The sequence below is a fragment of the Leptosomus discolor genome, chromosome 4 (assembly GCF_034619465.1).
Source record: "Leptosomus discolor isolate bLepDis1 chromosome 4, bLepDis1.hap2, whole genome shotgun sequence".
NCBI classification, from domain to species: domain Eukaryota; kingdom Metazoa; phylum Chordata; class Aves; order Leptosomiformes; family Leptosomidae; genus Leptosomus; species Leptosomus discolor.
In genome coordinates, this window is record NC_141394.1 from 68,523,501 (window position 1) to 68,546,049 (window position 22,549).

General features: G+C 39.5%; 1 protein-coding gene across 2 annotated transcripts in view; it reads left to right on the top strand.

Annotated features, from left to right (window-relative positions):
- Window positions 1-18,940, top strand: part of CLNK (cytokine dependent hematopoietic cell linker) — a 33,380-nt gene extending 14,440 nt beyond the window's left edge. For both annotated transcript variants that reach the window (XM_086464639.1, XM_086464638.1), the window contains 8 exons: window positions 3,058-3,085; window positions 6,740-6,758; window positions 7,903-7,963; window positions 9,152-9,192; window positions 13,815-13,948; window positions 14,324-14,401; window positions 14,516-14,671; window positions 18,794-18,940. In XM_086464639.1, the coding sequence (XP_086320765.1) occupies window positions 3,058-3,085; window positions 6,740-6,758; window positions 7,903-7,963; window positions 9,152-9,192; window positions 13,815-13,948; window positions 14,324-14,401; window positions 14,516-14,671; window positions 18,794-18,940 (664 nt within the window). The remainder of the gene's footprint in view (window positions 1-3,057; window positions 3,086-6,739; window positions 6,759-7,902; window positions 7,964-9,151; window positions 9,193-13,814; window positions 13,949-14,323; window positions 14,402-14,515; window positions 14,672-18,793) is intronic.
- The last annotated feature ends 3,609 nt before the right edge of the window (window positions 18,941-22,549 follow it).

Consider the following 22,549-nt stretch of genomic DNA (forward strand, 5'->3'; position numbering starts at 1 on the left):
AAGTAAAGGAGTAGAAAAGTAGGCAGAACTTTCATGAACACTTTGTTTAAGGATTGTCCTACTTTTTCTTACTAACATTTAGAGGTTTTGCAACTACTTCTAAGTAGAAACAATCGCACTTACTTAGCATAGTTGGTGAATCAAGTGATGGGGAAATACAGTGACTGCACCAGAGATACAGAAATACAGTCCATATCCCAAGGACATTACATTCAGTAAAAGAAATGACTAATCTGCAGCTAGAAATCGTGCTCCAGCCCATGAGACCAATGAATCCAGACTAAGAGTCACTTCTTGCCCTTTCCATCTTGCCCTTCTCTGTCATACAGAATCACAGAATCCCAGACTGGTAGGGGTTGGCAGGGACCTCTGGAGAACATCTAGTCCAACCCCCTGCTAAAGCAGGTTCACCTAGAGCAGTTTGCACAGGAACGCATCCAGGCGGGTACAGCATACCCACCATACAACACCCATGTTCATTCAGCATCCTGACGTGGCAGTGTGGATGAGTGCCGAGTGCTGAAGCACAAACCGCTTGAGTCCAGCTGTATGACCAAGCATATGCATATGTCAGGGTGTGAGTCTGGTTGCTTTTTTCACACCACCCACATATCTAGTCAATGAGCGTGTATGTACGCTGCTCACTGCCACGTAACTGGATGCGTATGTGCTCTTGCTGTGTGATCAAAATGCACATTCATAAACGGGGACGGTGTTGGACACATGCTGGGAAGAGGAATGACACACATCCAGGGGCCACAGGATACAACACTCAAATGCCTCTTGACAAAAACGTATTGCAGACAGAACTTTGGGTACAACTGAGCTGCATCCATCCTCTCCATCCTTCCTCAAATGGTTTCAATTTCAGTTCATCAGGATGGAATTTTGCCTCATTTTACAAAGGTCACTACAAATCCCATGGGGGGTGGGAATAAAAAAGCTTACATATCAATGAAATAATTTTCTGCTTAAAGCTAAGTATATACTTTAGGAGTGAGCTCTAAAGGTTGGGTTTTGTCCTGAATGGTGCTTAAATTCTTCCATGGATTAGGTTCCAAAAGCTGTTGGTTGTTAAGATGTTTTATTAATATGAAGTAGCTTCGTATTCAAATGCATGACCTGACCTATAGCTGCATAGTTCCAAATCCCATGACTGATCCCCTCCCTCCATAGGGCAGCACATACATTGAAAGGTCTGTGAGAACTGCTACAAGCTGTGTTTGCCAGCAGACATCAGTATGCAGAGCACTTGGATTTGAAAGGTCCTATTGTAAAGCCAAATTCTGTAATATAAATACATGCCATTACTTATTCTAGAAGTAAAAGGCAGCAGCAAAAATCACAACCACCAAACTCCACATTTCACTGCAGTTATAGATACCAAAAAATTCATAATATTGGGGGGGGGGTATCATACTGGGTTTTTTAATCACATGAGTAAGAGAGGAGTGGCAGAGATTAAGACTAAGACCACACATGATCTAGGGAAGGCACTTCACAAATTTCCCACACAAGCACTTTACTCGAAGTATTTCTCATCCATCTTCAGTCCAGTACAGCTTTGTAAGGAGAAAACACACGTATGGGCTGCAGCACGGAGGAGTACGGCACTACAGCCATTGTCTGCAAGACTAAGCAAAGCTGTGAAACCGCAGATGTGATTTAGGAGTGCAAGTCCAGTGTTCCAACAAGATTTGGAAGACTTATAAAATTAAACACATCGTTATTTATACTCTCCTTAAATACCTCATTAAAAAAAATAGGCATGTGCAGGATCTTGGAACGTATCTTAGAAGCTTTGGTGTGATTTAAACTTTTACACACCTGTGGTAAGCAGGCCGTGCGAGTGGCATGTCCCCTCGTGGTGGAGGCCAGCCCTGCAAGCACGCCTTTATTACCACTTATTGGGTTATTACCATACACCCAATGTCCTTAATATAGGCTTTCATACGTCAAATAACAACCTTGGAGACCAAATTGCAGAAGCTAACACAAAAGCAACTATCCAAACCCAAAACAGTTCCTCTCCTTTCTCCTAGCCTTCCTGAAACTTTCCCTTAACTGATCATTCCCAAATTTCTTGCCCCTTTAACCCTCCATGCTGATGTTTTCAGCACAGGTGCAAGGAAGAGACCCCCTTCTCACTGAACAAGTGTTGAAAAACAGCTCCCAGGGTTTTCTATGACATGTCTTCCTTGTGCATTCTCTCTGACTGATTTAGCAAAATAACTCACTGTTGTGTTTTCTCAGTCCAGGATGTAAGCTAAGCAGGGAGTAAATCCTGGAGCCTTCAAAAAGCTACTTGATGTTTATCCATGCCTTATGTTGCTAAACAACTGCTAAAATCTGGTCCTCTACCTCTTTTACTATGAGATAAATGCTGCTAAAGTGCATGAGTGTTCATCATACCCAGGACATCTAATAGAAGATGTCAGACTCAATACATTGTCCCTTTTTTGGGGGGAGAATATTTTCTGATGAACCTTCTCAGGAAGGGAAGATATTCCTGTTGATCAGGCGTATCACGAGAAGGCAGAAAAAAACCTAAACACCTCCTTGAATCAGGACCATGAGGAGCATCCTCCATTCCTCTTTGTCCTGGTTTGTACCTCCTTTCCTCTACACTTTCCATTCTGCCTCTGCGAATGTTTCATTTTTGAAACTCTTCAGTCGTCAAGGAACTTACCTCCATTTGTAGCTGACTTTAAAGTTTGCAATAAGACTTTTTGGCATGAGATGAAAAGTGTTGAAGCAAGCTGATAAACATTCATATCTCTTCTCCCCTTCCAGAATAAATCCTTAGTAAAGACTTTTTTCATTTACCATAATGAATTCAGTAGATGCTATTCTTTTTTATGAAGTCCATAACCTTCTCCTGCAAATAATTTATGTAAAAAAGTAACAAGCCTCTGAATTTCTATAGCAGTAATAAAGTCCTTCCCTTGCCAAGGGCTGTTAATTTTCAGTGATGATGCAATCAAAGTATTTAAGTACTCAGAGTCATTTTTATTTTATGATAATGAATTGTTTTGCATATAATTCTTTCTTTTCCAGACATCTATCTGTTAAGGAACTAAATGAAGTAAGTAATCATCTTTGTATATATTAGGACCATAAAAACCATACACATTCCATGGCTGCACAGCCTGTCTTGTAATTATTTTAGCCTATTCAGTAAAAATAGTGTAAGAATCATATTAGCTTTGGGTCATAAATGTATCTACCTTTAATGTGTGTAACATTTTCAGTACTGCTACTTCCTGAATAGCAGGTAAGTTCCAGGTAAGTTGCTTGCAGAAATAAAACCATACATACCTCAACAAAATCAAGGTACCTCACCAAGTATCCATATAAAAGCATATCGCATAACTGCCAGATGCTGCGTATGCCTATGAAGGGTGAGGAGCACGAGAGACACTTTCTTTCAGAGAAATAGATTTCACATAGATTTTTTAAAAGCAGAAAACTGAAATTATAAGGTCAATAGAGCAGTGTAATTATATTACTGTGATGTAAATACAGGGCTACCTCAAAAATAAGATCACTCTTTTCAATAAGAGAAATAAAAACTGACAAATTTTATATCCAGAATGAACTTCACCTATTATCCCCCTGCTCCCTTCTCCCTCTCCTCCCCCGGCTCCTTCCCTAGGGCCTCGCACAAGCCCTGCAAAATCCATCACCTCAGACAAATGGCAGCTTTGCCTGCAAAATAGCTCCGGCAGCAGCTGAAGGGGCCACCACACTGCTGCTCAGGTGCCTGCGTGGTCCTCCTCCTTCCCCCAGCCAAACCCCTCGCCACCCTCCCCAGCAAGCCGGGGACCACAGCCACAGCGATGCATGGTCCTCACCACCCTCTGAGCCCAGCACAGCCCTACCTGCCCGAGCTCACACTCCGCTGTGTCCTCAAACCTCCCGAGCCATGGGCAGCCCTGTAAGCCCCAGTACATCTCCCAGTTCATCTCCCACTAGCCCCATCCTCCAGCTCACAACCCACCTTCCTCACAGCCAGTCTGCAGAGCTCCACCAAGGGCAACTCAAGGCTCCAGGCACCGCTGAGACGTGTGTGCTCTCAACGCCGGCAATGCTGAAGCAGCGGCTCTGAGTTCCTGTCTGACAGAGGCTAAAAGGGCTCTGCCCTCCCTCCCTGCACCTCCAAGTTGACCACTTCTCCTCCCAGCACGGCCACCTGCAGCCCCGCTGCCAGCAACCCCTGCACCAGCTGGCCGTGTCCAGAGGGCAGGAACTGAGAGAGGCAATGCTGGGAATGCACCTATAGGCAAACATAAAGCAGAAAGCAGTAACTTTTACATAAACACTGGCAAAGACAAGTGATTTTTTTTTTTTTTCCCAGATCCCAGTTTCTGTAAAAAAGTTTTTTAACAAGTTCCTTCACTTTCGACTCGGCCTAATGAAATAAAGCAGAGGAAACAGGTTTAGCAATAAAGAGGTTTAGTTATGACAAGCGGTTTCCTATAAGATGTATTAAGAGATACAGTTCCTACAATAATGCAGAGTGTCAAAGGACGTTTGTAAAATTCAGATAGGTTATAATTTATGGCATTTTGTGTTTCTATTTACTGCACTAATAACACCTCTATTGTATTGGTTTTTTATCTCATTGCAAGGGAACAGAGGAAAGAAAGGAATCTCTTAACTAGTTAAGCTCAGCCACTTCCTACCACAGCAAGCTGTAGCACAAATCTATAGACTGGTCTAGCTCTAACTTTCAAATCCTTTGAGTTTTTCATCTTCACATTTCTGACTGGGAGGCTGTCCCAAACCTCACTCCTCCCATGGTCAGAAATGCTTTTATCTTGAAAGATCATTACAAAACATCGTTTGATTGCAATATTGTAATTAACATTTAATGCTAAAAAAAAATATATGTTGGCAAGAAAGATAATATTTTAACACAAAAAGCTTTGTCTTGTCCTAGAAACTGACTCATTACAAACCAAATATGAAAACATCACCAAGAACAATAAATGTCTTACATCTGTAATGAATATTTCTGGCTGGGTACTGTACAGCTGCACAAATACTGCAGCTTCTAACAGACTCTTAGTTTGGCTACATCTTAAGGAGAAATATCGTATATCTGATAACAAAGAAAATAAAATTTAATTTGGATCACTTCCCATTCATATAGATCCAAAGACATAGTTTCAGTGTGACGTGGAGGAGACAGAGTGTGCCCTTGTCAGGGTTTCAGACACCAAATGGCAGGTCAATCAGTTTGAGAGCAGGACAGCCCTTCACCAGGACCCAGACAAGCTGTAGGAAAGGGTCACAGAATCACAGAACGTTAGGGGTTGGAAGGGACCTCAAAAGTTCATCTAGTCTAACTCCCCTGCCAGAGCCTCCTGAAATTAGAAAGAACAAACACAAAATCCTGCCCCAGGATAGACTAACCCCCTTGGCAGCATCTCAGCTCAAAAGGACCTGGGAACTATAGGTTGAACATGAGCCACTGGTGAGCCCTCGGTGGCCATAAAGGCTAACAGCATATCAAGCTGCATCGACAGAGGCATAGCCAAGAGATCAAGGGAGGGGACTATTCCCTTCTACTCATCACTCATTAGACACCACCTCGGGAATGCACAAGGCTGCTGTTGACAGAGAGCAGTGGGTGACCAGAGGGTCACCAGCACAGTCATGGTGTGCAGTACCTGTCCTGTGAAATGAGGCTGCTGGGCCTCCCTTAGCCTGGACAGGGAATGGCTCTAGGGGAACCCAATAGCAGCCTGCCAGTGCCTAAGAGATGATTACCAGGCGGCAGGGCATGGCACTTCGCAGAGTGCACAGTGGAGGTACCAGAGGCAACAATCTTGAAAGGAGGGAGGTTTTAACCAGAAATAAGGAAGAAAAATTAATTATGAGAGTATTTGTGAGGGTGTTGGAACAGGTTGCCAAGAAAGGCTGTGAAATCTGTGTTCTGGAGGTTTGCAAGGCCCAGCTGGTCAAAGCTCTGAGCCCAGGTCTCATCCCACAGTGCTGCTTTAAGCAGGTGCTTGGTCCTGCCTAGGTCCCTTCCAACCTGAATGAGACTATGAATTTCTAAGTAATGGGAAAAAATTAACGGGGAAGTAACTTTTAAGGAAGACTCAAGGTGTAACATCTACAAAGAGTAAAACTTCCCTTTAATATTTATGTATTACAGTCTTGTGTGTTTCAAACTAACAACCAAAATAATTAGTTTCCCATGTGAATCAAAATAATATGGTGAAAGTTAATGAGTCAAATTCTGGCCTCTAGACACCTGTCTATCATTCATTTCTTTGTAACATAATACGCTGAACTAAGACTCTCCACAGTGATTTTGAATGAAGTATCAGCCATGACAATAAAAATAATTGTACTACCAGATAAGGAGCTTGAAAAGAAATGACTGATTTTAAACTTTATCTCCAGTCAATCAAAATCAATCTCTTGATTTAATACAAGATCAATGAAGGAAAACCATATTGTAAGTTACACTGACGCACAACAGTCATCATGAAATGGTGATCATTGCAGTAAACCATATGTTCAATTATACCCCCAAAAATTCCGTTCTCAATGTTGCCAGTGGACTGAGATCAGCATTCAGCCTTTTTTGACAAAGTGATCAGGTATTAGTGATTAAATATCTATAAATTGTTTTAAAATTAAAAGATAGTTGGGTCTCTTGGGGTAAGTTCAAGCTGGTCATCAAAAGAAAAATACTTACTGTCTATGTTATCATTTTATATAGGCACCTGGAAGAGAACAAGGTTAGTATTTAATATTATGATAGTAATTTGTTGTCTTTCCTTCATATTCCCAGAACAAAATATTCTATCATTAAAATTCCAGCTGAAGCAATCAGTATAGGCACCTGACATCTATCCTGCTATGTAGCATCAGGCCATCTGGATCTATATTTAAATGAGTGAGAGACACCCCCAGGTATACGTCTGCTGAGAACAGAGAGATTTAAAGTGACCTCAACAATTGTGGAAAACGTAGCAGAAAAAAGGAATTTAACTTGGCATTAACTACAGCTATTTGGGGAACCAGGGTATCATATTTGTTCTAAGCAAATCAAAGTCCTAAGGTTCTGAGGAAAATAAGAGTGCTGGAACCTAAAAAATGGAGGGGAGGATACCCCGAAGAGAAAAGACTGGATTAATCTGATCTGCACAGAGAACATCACCCTCCTCTCCACCTTGCTCCTCTCCCATAATTTGAGGGTGAGAATTTTGAAAGAAAGTTTTTTAAAAGCTTTAAGTTTTTAAAGCTACAAAAAAATTTTTTTTTTTAAAAAAAAAAAAACCACATGGTTTAAAAACATGTCAGTTCTTCAGATGTACATACAGCTTTGAAAAACCAGCTTAAGCCACTCGTTGTTTATGTGTGCATGAAGGTCCATGAAAAGAAATGTTATTCTGAAATACTCTGGAGAAAGACACAGGCTACATGATTTTTATGCTGTTTACACCTTTGTGCTAATGAGTTCATCATTTCCTCTGGCATTTCCTTTTGCAGTTTATGGCACGGTTTCCTGATTTTCAGCTAGAAATAGTGCTGACTGCATTAATACATTCAATGCCTCTGTATCCTGTCCTATACAAAGGATTTATGAACCCTCCATATAAGTCTAGTACAGCATTTTACAATATTTACCATTATGTTAAGCCATATTTGGCATCAGCAAAACCTGTAATGTTCGCCATGTAACATTCAGTATTAGTATAAATGCTTCCTACTGAAATCATTAGCTGACTCATTTAAGCCAGACTGATTGCAGCCTATTAGGTTTTTCTATTGAACTGCCTGCCCCTCACATATGAATTTAGTTATTTCACAGTATTTGCTAGATACTGTCAAAGTTACACATAAGAGGAAATAATAATTTCTTATTCTTTATATTAATAGTTGTAGATTTGGGGAGGAAACCTGAAATATCTCTTCAAGCACAGCATCATCCTGAATGCAGGTAGGAATATAAGAATTTCATGAGCTTGTACTGGATGCTTCAAGGACTGAACATTCTGCCCTGGAAAATTATACTTCACTATCAAATAAATGCAAGATGATATCACTTTCTGATGCCATGTAGTGATATATTATGTTTTGCCCTGATGTATGACAAGAACCATCTTTGGAAATTGCTTTCAAACTATTGTAATTGCACATTCCATTTTTATCTTTAACAGCATACTACTGTATTACATTTTTGCCTCACTTTCCATGATAGGGTGCTAAATACACTGTATAAAGAAGCTCTGCCATCTCCAGCCTCAGCATTTCCTCTCCCACTTATTTTCTATTTTTATACACAAAGAATACATGCTCGGCCTTTCAAAGGCCAATTATTCTTCCATAGAAATCTCTCACAGTTGCTGCTTTTCTGTTCCAACCTATACAAATCTTTCTTTTCTAAACGTGCTTTTAAACCTATATCCTCCTAAAGTACCGAACAGAAACCAAAAGTATAGGATAAAGTATAGGAAGTATATGAATGATTTAGCTTCTTCCCCAGACAAATACAGAATCTCTCATCTAGCTTTGTTTACAATGATGGCATTTCTCCAAAATAAAATAATTGTCTGGAATAAGTGTGACAGTATTTGTGATCCCTAGTATTTTGTTTCTTCTCAGGCGGTACCACTGGCTCGGTTATGTGAGGTTATTTGGTTGGTTCTCTTCCCAGTGTAACCGTTCTAATTAATAGCACAACAAAATACCAGCTGTGTACTCAGCAGCAGTCTAGAAAATCAGAAGGGGCAGGGAACAACTGCTCCCTGGGTCTTCCTATAGAAGGATTGGGAACATCAGATGAAACTAGCAGGGAACAGGCTTAAAACGAACAAAAGCAAATGGCGCTACTCTACACACGCAGATAAAATATGAAACTCTTGCCAAATACTCTTGTGGAGAGTAAAAATTTACAAGACTTCAAAAAGTGGCTGGTGAAATTAATGGAAGAGAAATCTGTCAAAAGATGTCAAATACAAAATTACCACTCAAAACCCTGGAAGGCCCAAAGCTGCAATCAACAGAGGAAGGGGTATTCTAGGGAAGCACAGCTATGCATTGCTCTCTAATTTGATACTTACTTAAATACTGCCACTAACAGAAATACTTTTCTGATGTCTTTTTTTTTTTTTTTGCCTTTTCCTAGCCTTCAGTCTACATGGAGCTCTAAAAACATTTGCAGCTCAGGTAAGAACCAGAGATTGCTTTGAATACCAAACCAGGCATAGATAAGTTTCTACATGTGTACGTCCGCATTGGGGATTTTCAACACACGGCGTTAGTGCAAGGGGATCGTTAAAACAAGTAAAACAATGGCACAGCCCATAGTAGTGAAGAAACAAGCAGAGTTATTTGCTTGGCTATACCCATGCCTGGTGCAAGCTAAGAAATGCACAACTAAGAATGTAAGTGTTACACCATTGCAGACGCCCACACTCAGGAAAGGACAGGGATTTGGATGAGCTACTGAAGCGTGTTGGGGAGGGGAAGAGAAGGCAAATTGCTTGGGCATGCAAAGAGATGCCCACAGAGAAAGAGCATGCTGTGAGCACAACTGCCTCTGCTTTTCCAGGCACAGACGCAAACAGCTGGGCTAAATGGAAGCTACAGATATTCAGGACATTGTGGAGCAATGTGGAGCTATTAGGGGTTTAATGCCTTTGTGTAAACAAATAAAGTGATCTTTGAAGAAATTCCTTTAGATTTATCCCAGATTCCTAGAGGGAAGGACTTGTAGGTGCCATTATCAGGCAGGTCTGTTAAATAATTAGGGCTGGAAATAGGACTTCCATTGGACTATGCGGTTTCACCTAAGAGAACGTACTGGAAGCCAGCATTAACATTGGCGAGGCGTCCTGCCAAGAAACAGCCTGTGGTATGGCTTGCCTGGAACTGGGGCAATGTCCCTCTCTCTCCTCATTTTCCCTGGGTTATGTTAAGATTGTCAGAACTGAATCCAACACACAGGAGTAGTTTAACTAGATTCATGTGCTCAGTCCCTTTAATCTTGGAGACAATACTTCTACAAACAGTATTAAAATTGTGTTAGCTTTTTTCTGTCATATCATATTGTATCTGTTGTCCACCAATCCCTCTACCTAATTTCTTTTGGAAAAATATGGCCTCATTAGCATTTAACCCAAAATTGCTATGTGGCTCATCCCTACCTTTCAATATACTTACACCTGCTTTAAAAAGTATTTTCATATACCCAGAAGAGACAGTAAAACACCCCAGAACGTACTTACAGAGTTTTGAAAAGCAAAATCCTTTCATTAGCCAAACTTCATGATACGAATTGTGTAAACAAAAGAAAATGTTTATCATTCTGTTTTTGCAAAACTGCATACTATAGAAGGTGCTATAAAGGAAACTCTCTGATATATTTGTCTTTCAAAAACAGACTGATTGGTAAAGAGGTGTATCTACACCTTAGATGGAATATGCATAAATAACATGACCTTGGTCTTTTTGGTTTTTGAATGTCACTAAAATGCCCCAGCCAAGTTAGCTCATGCTGTATCTCCACTCCTCAATTGAGAGATCAGGCCTTAGGAGACCCAGGGGCTTTGGGGACTGAGAGGCTATAGGAATCATCCATGCTGGTAACTTCCTGCTGTCCTTGACTACACGCCACACTATACTTTTATATTCTCCCTTAACAGCCTCTGCAAATGCCCTTTTGTAACAAAACAAAACAAAAAAAAAACCCACACCAAACCCCTACGCTGTGCCAAGAACCAGTGAGTAGCATAATATGAATTTATGGTAAAAGCAAAATCCCACCAGGAAGAACACGTGGACTCTATTACTTGTTCAGACAGGATTCACCCTTACTTCGGTCATTTCTAGGCTAAACAAGCCCACTGCCCTCAGCTTTGTTTCACAGGCTCAAGCCCCCCAATTCTGGGGGTGGCCCTCCACTGAGCCACTTCTGGTCATTAATGCCCTTCTTGTGCTGGGGGTGCAATTCCACATACCCTCCTCTGGATACTTACTAAAAATCTTTCTTTACATAATCCAGAAAGCTCACCCAGGTCTCTGTTTGCTGCTGTTCTCAGGAGCCTCTCAGTCTTTTTCTGAGGTGCACCATACCCATCTCCGCTTCAGACACTTCCTACCATGCCTTCACTGCTCTCAGTCATTCAGGCTCTCTGGAACAGCACAGTCTCCTTTGCCCTCTGTAAATGCCTTACCCTCCTGAGACAACACTGAGAAAACAAACAAGCAGCCTTTCCCTCTGCTACCCCACAACTGCCTTTAAATTCCATGTTTGGATTAAAAAAATATTTTAAGAAAAAATATTAATTTTATACAATATCCTTTTTTTATCCTATTTAAGTACATTAATATTAGGCTTATGGCTGGACTCAATGATCTTAAAGGTCTTTTCCAACCACAGCAATTCTATAATTCTTTATTTCTCTCTCTGGTAGTTCTTGCTTAAAAGCAAACTATTTTCTGTGCAAAAACCTAAAACATTCTTCTTCAGTTTCTCAACAAGCTGTTGTTAACTCCATCCCAGACAGACTCAGTACATGAGTATTGCAAGATATGTTGTGGGAAAAGAAGCTGAAAATTAAGAGACACCAGAAAAAAATTCTACAGAACATACACAGGACAGCCCCAAAGCAAACACAGTCCTAGTTGTGGGGTGTCTTCTTAAAAACAGAGCATCTGGGGAAAGCCACCAAAAATGCAATGTGAACACAAATGCCAAAATCAGGATCCGATAAGCTGAAAGGTGACGTTTTCATTTTGACAACTCTAACTGCAAAAACAAAATGCAGATGTAAAACTGTATCCTGGGCTGCATCAAGAGAAGTGTGGCCAGCAGATCGAGGGAGGTGATTCTGCCCCTCTACTCTGCTCTGCTGAGACCCCACCTGCAGTGCTGCATCCAGCTCTGGGGTCCCCAGCACAAGAAAGACATGGACTTGATTGAGCGGGTCCAGAGGAGGGCCACGAAGATGATGAGGGGGCTGGAGCACCTCCCCTGTGAGGACAGGCTGAGAGAGTTGGGGTTGTTCAGCCTGGAGAAGAGAAGGCTCCGGGGAAACCTTATAGCGGCCTTCCAGTACTTAAAGGGGGCCTACAGGAAAGGTGGGGAGGGACTCTTGATCAGGGGGTGTAGTGATAGGATGAGGGGTAACGGTTTCAAACTGAGAGTAGATTTAGATTAGATATTAGGAAGAAATACTTTACTGTGAGGGTGGTGAAACACTGGAACAGGTTGCCCAGAGAGGTGGTAGAAGCCCCATCCCTGGAAACATTCAAGGTCAGGTTGGACAAGGCTCTGAGCAGCCTGATCTGGCTAAAGGTGTCCCTGCTAACTACAGGGGAGTTGGACTAGGTGACTTCTAAAGGTCCCTTCCAGCCCAAAACATTCTATGATTCTATGTCTGGTCCCAGACCCCTTGAACAGTGATTTCTTTCTGAGTGGACTGATCGCCTGCTGAAGATCATGGCTGTTTATCTACTGAAATCAGTGGATGTTGTTTACTGTCCTAAAAACACATGTAATGCTGTTATAAACCAGAACAGGGTACATGTATACATGAAACAGTGAAGCACAGTGAACACTACTATTCTGTAAAAGAACGTCTTCCGAGTAAAATTTCTTTAATATTCAGTCATATGCTTTGTATGGGCACAAAAATAATAAACTGATAAAGCATGAACAATAGATAAAAACATAATGAAATACCGCTTTGGCAAACAGTAACCTGTGACAGTAACCAGAAGGAAAAAGATGGAAGCCCTTGATAATCACATTTTTCTCATTTACTCTTACAATAGACATTAGGTCATTTCACCCACCAACATTGCTTTCTGTTGTAGAGAAGGATATGATGGGGTTTTATCTCCAATTAACCATTTTTCCCCCATGCCATTTGACCTATACAATAAAAGCAAGCCCTTGCTTTTCTTAGGCTGTTTCCACTGCATCCTAATCGGACTCAGCCCGAGCCTCCCACATTATCCCACGATTCACGCTCCTGCCCCATCTCCTGTGTTCACACAGCTTCCCAGTTATGAGGTGAGTTGGGTCCAGCTGGTAAACGGAGGCCTTAAATCTACAGACAGCAAATCACATTTGCTTTGGGAGGATGGTTTTCAGCTATGTAAGCTCCCTCAGTCGGCTGCCTTCTCAGCGGCACAGTATGGAGCGGGAACACGCAGCCGGGGACCACCACCTTCATCTTTTTCTTAATGCAAGAGCAACTTCACTTCCTGGCCCTAAATTTGTTAATTGAAACAAGTCACAGAACAGACTGAAATTCACCAGCACAGCAGAACCTCTGAACCCTTTCAGGATTCAACAGCTGGGTAGAAACAATGCTAGCCGGCAGCGGGGTAGCAAGGGGCTTTAATATGATACAGCATAGCAGCAGCTCTGATCCAACACAAATAAAAGGGGCTCAAAAGGTGAAAGTAGAACAGAACAAACCGTTACACTTGTCCCATGTTTATTACTTTATTTAGCATTTGCTATTTTATTATTAATAGTTTATCTTTAATATTTTGCTATGCGTGCAAGAACCTGGCAGAGTGATGTCAATTAAAAAATAGCAGGAAGCTAATGTGTTAAATCTCCTAGGGCATGAATCTGAAATCAGTGGTGCTGCATTAGCACAAGACCACTCATAACTGACAGCTCTAAATTTTAAAGGTTAATATCACAACACTGTACTTCTAAACTGTAAATGCTATTCTCAGACTTACTAAGTAAAACTGATAGGGTAAAATGAAACTATAACTTATATTTTTAAAATACAACTTTTTTCCTTACAAATTTGCTTTTACAGGGTCCACATTAAGTGCGGAGAATTTGTTAGTGAAGAGGTCACCATCTCCTACACTGTACACAGCACGCAAAAATATATCAAAACATTCACTTGTGAAATGGGAAATGCAATCTCTTACCCAACCAACTGAAACGGTAAAGAACCTTTGCTTCAGAAAGACACAGGTTCTTAGAAAACAGGATTATTGCTATAGGGCACACACACCCTAAGAATTGCTGTTTACTGAAAAAATTCCCCCAAGAAGTTCAACTGTCTGAAAGCTTATGGGTGTTCAGCACCCTTGAAAACAGTCCAAGATGAGTCCTTGAAGCCACAGATAAGAATTCAGATGTCTAAGTTGATTCAGATTTCCTAACAGGACTTCTCGATATAGATGCATTACAATTATTTTTATAAACTGTGCTAAATTTGCTTTAAATGCAGATTAGATACAATCTGTTTTCACTGGCTTTTGCTTCTGCCAGCTGTGGTTAATTTCTATACACTGATTATGCCATCTTAAAATTAAGGATTTAAACAAATATGAATGGTACATAGGAGAATATGACCGTCATGAAGCAGAGAAGGCACTGCTGCAGGAAAACACTGTAAGTACAATTTATCTTTAAGCTCTGGGTGAAAACATCTGTACTGTCCACGACGGCTTACAAGTATTTTGTGAACTAACCAAACAATCCATAATTTAAATCTGTGTCATACAGGATGAGATGTTCTTGGTTAGAGATTGTTCAAAGAAATCAAATGCTGAACCATACGTTTTGGTTGTCTATTATGGAAGAAGAGTATACAACATTAAAGTACGTTTTCTGGAAGAGAGCCAGCAATACGCACTGGGAACAGGGCTCAGAGGAGATGATGTAAGTAAAACCCCAACTAGCGTTATAGTCTATTGCTTTTATGTTGCACTTCACGAGTTTTTAGTACTAGAGATTAGTTACAAACTCTTCCACATATCAAACTTTCTTTTCATTAGTTTCTTTTACAATACTCTCATTTCAAGTATGTCTCAAAGTTTCAAGCAATTCCAAGATAGTAATTTAGAACAGAACTTTACATACGTGCTCAAATTCAGACTTAGATCAATGTGAAGATTTCCTAAGTACTTATAATACTTCTACCTACTCTAAGTACACCTGCAAAGGGGAAAGAAAAGCCCTCCCTTTCCAGGTATACATAATATTTTAGCATATTTTTTAACTTGTTATAATACAAGCATGTATTTTAAAATACATACAACTCCACATATCTGACCGCATGGCCTGTTGCTGTTAGTGCTGCATAATGTCTCTTACTGTCTTCCTCAGAGTAAAAGAGGAATTAAGATCTTTTTTTTAAAAAATAAAATGAGGAAATAGGACAAAAGTTGTCATGGATATTCAGAAGCAGTTAAATTATACGGGCCCGCACCAATCAGTCTTTCAGATACGGTAAATTTCAATGAGAAAATCCCTTTAGATTAGCAATGCTTTTTTACATAATTAAATACATTTATATTCAGGATAAGAGTCTAATTCTTATTCTACCTATATGGTTAAATAACAAATACTGTATCTGCATGTCTTTCACACAAGGAAAAAAAAAAAAGTTAAAACTGAAGCAGTCATCTCTCTAAAGATGTGATACTTGAAAAAAAAAAAAAAAATAAAGAACACTCAGCTGCACAGCAAAAAAAGCAAAGCCACAACCTCCTGTGAGGGTTATGAGCTATGTAAACAACAGACACAAACCCAACTAAGGTGAAGCAGCAAAGCCTCGGTAGCTGAATCTTCAATTATGTCCTTTTCATGCGTGTCAATACTTTTGAAATTTCTTTCCTATAGACAGACTTTAAAAAACCACCGCAATCAAAACTGACCCAAGCTAACTTAAGAAATTGGGCAGGTCCAAGATTTACATTTGGATTATTATTAGAAATCACGGGATAGGATTCATGAGCTTTCAGAGATGACAGGCAAGGTTTACTGGCAAGTTGTTCTTCAGAAACACTAGTTTAATAGCGAGGGGAAAATATACCCTTCATTGTTCAAGCACAATCAAACAGTTTGGAAAGCAGAAGGGTCAAACAAATCAAGAACTGTGCTGCAGGTACCATCATCCTGGCATTGCTGTAGTGAACCATCAGTCTTCTGTAAAACATTAGCTGCATTTCTGAACTAAGCCTCCCCGATAATTCCCTGGAGTTTTAGTTTGACTTAGGGGAAAGCAAGTTCAGTTTTCTGTGGTTCTTACATCGTTTAGTCTTCCTGTAATGGCCCTGATAAAAAAAGGCTCAGATTAGAAACAACGACTGACTAAACAAATGGAACAGAAACGAATTATGGTACACTACAGGGTAACGTAGTATGTGTATGGTACACTACAGAGTAAAGACATAAAGCTAAGTTTTCGTCATTTTAGCAAATTTAGCGATTAAGGCAACTAGAAAATTACCTAAACAATACCTGAACCATTTTTACTGAACTAAAAGGAAGGAGAACACAATCCCTCGCATCTCAGGAAATAACACAATATATGACTTCATTGCTTGTTCCAACTTGTGCACAGGAAGTACATACCTTAAATAGTGCGTCTGAACTGGTAACAGTGAAATTGGAAAGTTACAATTCCAGAATAAGGATTTCAAGCATCTAGTACACAACCAACAGTCTATCTAAGAGTTGGCTATACCAGATCAAATCTGTGATCGTAACATGTTACCTTAAGCCTTTTTTTTTTTTTTTAAATTTTGAGTATTGTTCCTCTAACTCAGATCACCTACAACAGAAAAATTTCAGAATTGGTTTGCTAGTCAGCTATGTGTAGTACCAGGCAGTCACAGGGATTGACGGCCTCCTCCTTCTATGCATTATTCTCAGCAGCAGATGTAAAAACAGAATTAACTGGGCATGAAGCACATATGCAATAATGAACAACCAACAGCACCAACCTTGAGCTACTTCCATCTCAGGCAGTCTCAAAGGATTCCCAAAAAAATGCTCTTTTTTGAAAACTGTCACCTCAACTTCTGCACCTTGCTTAAGGTTCTTATCTCAGGAGGGTGAAAACAATTTGTTAGACTGTGAATTAGAGCAAAATTGCTGCCTATAATCTTCCAATGCCTGTTAAAATGCTTTCCAGAGCACTCTGCATTGTGCCTCCACAGGGGAACCCTTTGTTACACCACATCTGCAGTATGCAATGCAGTCAGACCAGCTGCTTTATCTAGATTAGCTGAATATTCCCTCTCCACCTGCCAAAGAGAAAGGAACATAAACAACAAAGAAGCAGCTGCAGACCTACTACATTTCTCCCCAGTTTGTGATTTTATTCAAAGGTTCAGTCTTAAAGATTTTCTGCAGTGTGTTTTCACTTTTGGGCTAGTCTATTTTCATCCATTAAAAACATGTTTTTCCTTACACATAAATATAATTATTCCAAGTTTTCCCTATCCTATTGCAACTTTTGATTTTTCACATATAGTTTACAAGTTGTTAACACTTTGTATCATCAAAGAAGATTTTCGATTAACAATTTTTTTTAAATGTATTTAATTCAGCTTTCATGAGTGCTTCCATCATTAGTTCTCATGTAGCCCTGTAAGGCCATAAGGGGGTGGAAAAGTGTTGATCATCAGATTTCTGCTTATGTTACAAGTAATTGAAGTTCCATGCAGCTAAATGAGTATCAAGCTGGAATGTAATTAATATAAGTAGAGGAAAAAAAAAAAACAGACCCCACCACTAGCTGTTAAAGGAGCTGTATCTTTTGCTGGCAATTAGGCCACAGAAGTTCATAAGTTATACTGAGCTCACTAAAGGCAAAAATCACATAAAGCTATAAAGACCAGATCCCCAATGGGACATACATGGAATTTAGGCACTTACATTCAAAACTGCTGTCCTGAGCACCCTTTATTTGGCAGTTGCCTTCCTCTACTCCAGTCGGTTTTTAATACTAAAGACCCAGAGGTGCTTCTTTTCACACACAGAGTTCTTTCTGAAGGTAAAAGAAATCAAAATCTTGCTCACATTTAAAGCTGGTCATGACATAAAATCAAATATTTTTCTCTCCTTTGCAAAATTAGATCTGCCACACACACAAAATACGTGTTTTTAGCATGTCCGCAGCATCACGCTCAACTCACAATGCAGTAACACCAAAGGCAGAAGTAGGCTCCTCCTCAACTCAGTGCCTGTTTTACACAGAAGCTTAGAGCTTGGCTTCATACCAATGAGTCCAAAGAACAGCTCAAGAGGAGAAACAGTGACATAACAGCTTAGTGGTGTGATGAGCGCTTAGCAGTTACACACAGGGAGAACTATCTAAACTGCAGGACTGACAACCCTCGGAACGGCAGGATTAAAAGACTCCCACCAGGACAGATGAGGATAAATACCTTGGATACCTTTCCATTGCTGTTTGATCAGTTCAGGAATCTCAAGCCACACCTTTATGATTTTAGGAACACCAGAGAACAAGACTAAAAGCATCCTGGGACCCTTCTTGTTCCATGCTTTAATGGGATTTTATAGCAACTTTCTCAGTAAGCTGAGTGGGAAAATAAAAGGTCCATTTAAAAAGGTACAAAGAAACCTTCAGTGTAAAGTATCATGTACTGCTTATTAAGCATAACTTTTGACATGGTAAAGTTAGTAATGATTTACAGTTGCTCAGTTGCTTCATTGTTCCAAAATCTGTCGTCACATCTGGCATCACAAACTTCTGCAGGTGATGCTGCATTCTCAGGGCTTAGACATGCTCTCCCCTTTTGCCCTAAGCGGCCGGCTGCTTTCCCCTACGCAATACAAAGCGACACAAAGGAAATAAGAGGATTGAAATCTGGTGCTTTTCCTTTTATGATTGCTTCCACCCAATCTAATCATAATTCTATGCCAAATATTACCTATTTCTAACACTGTCACTCACAAGTCTTGTAATGTGATTGAGAAGACCACCTAGCAATTTCACTTTCAGTCACTAATTTTTCTTTTTCCCCCCAGAAATTTAATTCTGTGAAAGAGATCATCGACTTCTACAAATATGTTCCCATCACACTCATTGATGGAAAGGATAAATCAGGAGTCCACAAAGAAAAATGCTACCTTACGTATCCATTCAATTCGCACAAAAGATGTTTTCTGCCTTAACGTCACTGATTTATTGGTACAGATGTAAATAGAAAAATTATTTAAATGTCTTGAAAAGCAGATTAGCCTTCAAGGAGGAGCTACTCATAATAATATGAAGCGTTCTAAATGCTCCACTAAAAAACTTCTCTCCAACTGAGAACCCAGATCTACTCCATTTTTTGATTCTTGTAATTTTTTTTTAACTTTGAGGATACAGGTAAAGTATGTGATAGTGTATTAATTCGCAGAAAAGAGAGACTGATTCCTGGTATCTCGACAATGATTGAGCAATTTGCTTATCTTGCACTCTACCTTCTAACAAGATGAAAACCAAACTCAATCTCACTTACCTAAATGTCCCTGAAGCTCAGTTAGTAGCAAAACCTAATAAAGCATTCTACAGTCACATAAAAAAAAAAAAAAAAATCTTGCTTCTAAAAATACATATGAAATGCTATGTATCAGTGTGTGTATGTGTTTGCACAGTAACAAGCTGTGCTCGGCAGCCACCGAAGTCAGTGGGTGTCAGCTGATGCTCATAGGTACTGGAGCAGATCATAAAGCTAGCTTTAATCGTATAGATTCTATTATTTACCTAACACTTACTCTTTAGCTTAAGTAGTGGCTACTTGTATCCCATATCTGAGTCTTCAAGCACATACATAGTAGGACCATTATGCAAACAGTCCCTCTGAATTCACACCATGTGCAAATATAGAGATAAAAATCATCAGCAGGAACAGTAGATGTGCTTCAAACTCAGCAAGAAATCATGTTCCAGTGTGTATCAAAGATGACAAGAAGGTGGTATTTTTCCAGCAAAAAAATACGGTAATATTTATTCATATAATTTGAGTTTTGGAAGGCTTAACTAAATTCACTATAAACACGAAAGGCAAACTTCAGTATTTCTCTGCAAAGCATCCATAATCTTCCTTTTTAAGCACGCTCAGAAGTTCAACTAGGTAACTGGAATACACCAAGAAAGCAACCTCAGTTACTTTATCCTTACAGAAGAAGAACAAGAAGAATAAAAACATTTAAGCCCAAAACATGACATTCCAACCCAATTTATGATGTAGTATGTCGTGGAACAAACTAGCTCTAAAAAAATTTTAGCAGCTGGTTGTAATTTCCTTGCAACCTTTTTATTTCTCAGTGCTGCATCAAAATGCAAGAGAACGTTCATTATAATTATTTCTCTCAAACCACCGAGACTTAAACTTGAAGGAAATTATTCTGACATGACATCACCTAATAATAAGAATGAAAATTAACAAAACAGAAGCCACTAAGTAGAGTTTGGCAGAGCTCATAAAAAGGAAAAGAAGCATGATGCAATCTGCTTGAAGAGTTTCATAGCCACCATAAAATTTAACTTACAAAAGGTTTTCATGTTAAAACAAAACAATTTTTCTAAATTAAACCCAAGAAAAAAATAGCAGATTATGACATGCACAGCTTTGCAGATGTTTACAAAAAAGGTAAACTTGCTTACAAAAAACAAGCATTACTAGTATACTTAAACCACTGAGTTTATACAGCTGAGCAGCAACACTTCCCCTGTCGCCCCACAGTACAGCTTTCATGAGGAATGTTCTAATTTTGCCAGTGACGACTCTCACAAAGCAAATTCAAAACTATTTATTTAGTAGCTTCTACAGCAACAAAATTAATTCAAACAGTAACCTGGACTGAAGGATTTAAAAAAAAGGAAGAATTTTAACCATGGTTTCTTCTTACATTAACAATTTCAATATTTATTGTATGTGATATGCCAGAAAATGGCATATATGTGATACGCCAGGAAATGGAAGCTATTTTCACAATCGAAAAGGCAAATAGCACTGTTAGGTTTGGCATCGAAGTATATTAAGTGAAAAAAAAACCCTCTAGTGTACCCATCTAAAAAAATATAATTCCATTTGAATACAAAATGAGAACTGTCATTTCATTATTATTGACAAAACCGACAAAAGGAAGTTTGTTCTGTGGAACAGGTTAGTCTGATACAAACGATACAAAAATTTTCCATGTATACATGATGAAAAAGATCTGACTTAAAGCACCAACTATCTTTAACACTGTATTGCAAAATGATAGGAAAGCAATGTTTTAACTGGTTTTCAAAATAAGCCTCAGTCAGATGTAGTTTTAAAATATTTACATTTCAATGCAGATACGATACATACTTTATCAAAACAATGTATAACCTGCTGGAGTATATAAAAAAATATTCCCAGCCTCAACTGTTTACAAAAAACGCACCAACAGTGAAAAGAGTTAGGGGCTACCAGGTTTTTAAGAGTAGTCCCAGTTCAAACATAGAACACGCATCCAGCATTAGAGTCAGTATTGACTTTCTTACCTGTAAAAATGTAAGAAGCTATTTTAATCGTAAATGTGCTTCAATATAGCTCATTCTATAGGACTTAAAATTGACAAGACAAAAACATCTGTTGTTCACGTATAGAAACACTGGACTTCAGTATCACCCATCCCTCTTCTTCACTAAAAACTGACGTAGGAAACCAACTGCGCAATGTTTACACTGCACTGAAGTCAATAGATACACGCCAGACGTACATATGTAACCAGGCACATGCTTGTATGACTTGGGGCCTACATAAAATATATTCTAGCAACATCTAAATGCTTAAGATTACAAAGGATGAAAGACTGCACTAAAATCTGATTCAACACTGTCAACATAAAAGCTGTGCAACACGGGTTTTCATTTTGAAAAGCCTTCAGCAAGCTGCCCCTGTAAATAAGCAAACTCACCAACTAGAGCTCTAGCCAAATGCCCAACTCTGCAAGTGTGTTGCTACCAGACTACACACCCACGGTGGTAGAGGGTTTACATTTGGCTATTACTTCCTTACAGTTCAGAACAGCTTTGGGACTGTATAGAGAAAAGCTTCTCTCTCCTATCTGTCCAAGCCTGATGACACCTCCAGCTCTGCCTGTTCTGAACAAAGGCAGTACAAAAAGCTGACAGTGCTCTGCTATCTCACATCTACACAATACAGTTTAAGTAAAGAGTGAGTACTAAACAAAATTAAACTTTTTAGTGCTATCTGACCTAGCGGGAGTAACTCGGATCCCACAGATTCTTCATTTATACCCTTGTTATCTCCTCTGAAGTCAGCAGAAGTGGTTTTCTTTCACTACAATAGAGTGCTTGCATTTAAGTTTTACTTTTCACATGTGGTGCTTAATTTGCCATAAAATCTATGAGACACATTTGCTGTCCTCAGAGGATCAAAGGTGCTTTTCAGTACACATATGCTCAATCTCTGAAACACCATGTTGTAATAAAGCAAACTAAACCCTGTTAAATTTACAAAGATCTTGTCATCTAAGATTTTAATCCATACAGACCTAGCACAAACCAGTTACACACAGTATCCTAGCACAGAGAATGGTAACTAGAAAGTTGTTTGCATAGCAAATCAGTTTCAAATTTCTCCTATGGAACAGATGAAGTTGACCTCCAATACAAATTTCAAACACAAAGAGTGCAAAGTAGTGCTTAATCCTCACTATCAGCTTCTCACTATCTGCCCTCTTCTTCCACGTTGCTAATGGTGGAGACCTTTTGGCAAAATAAAGCAGTTATTTCAA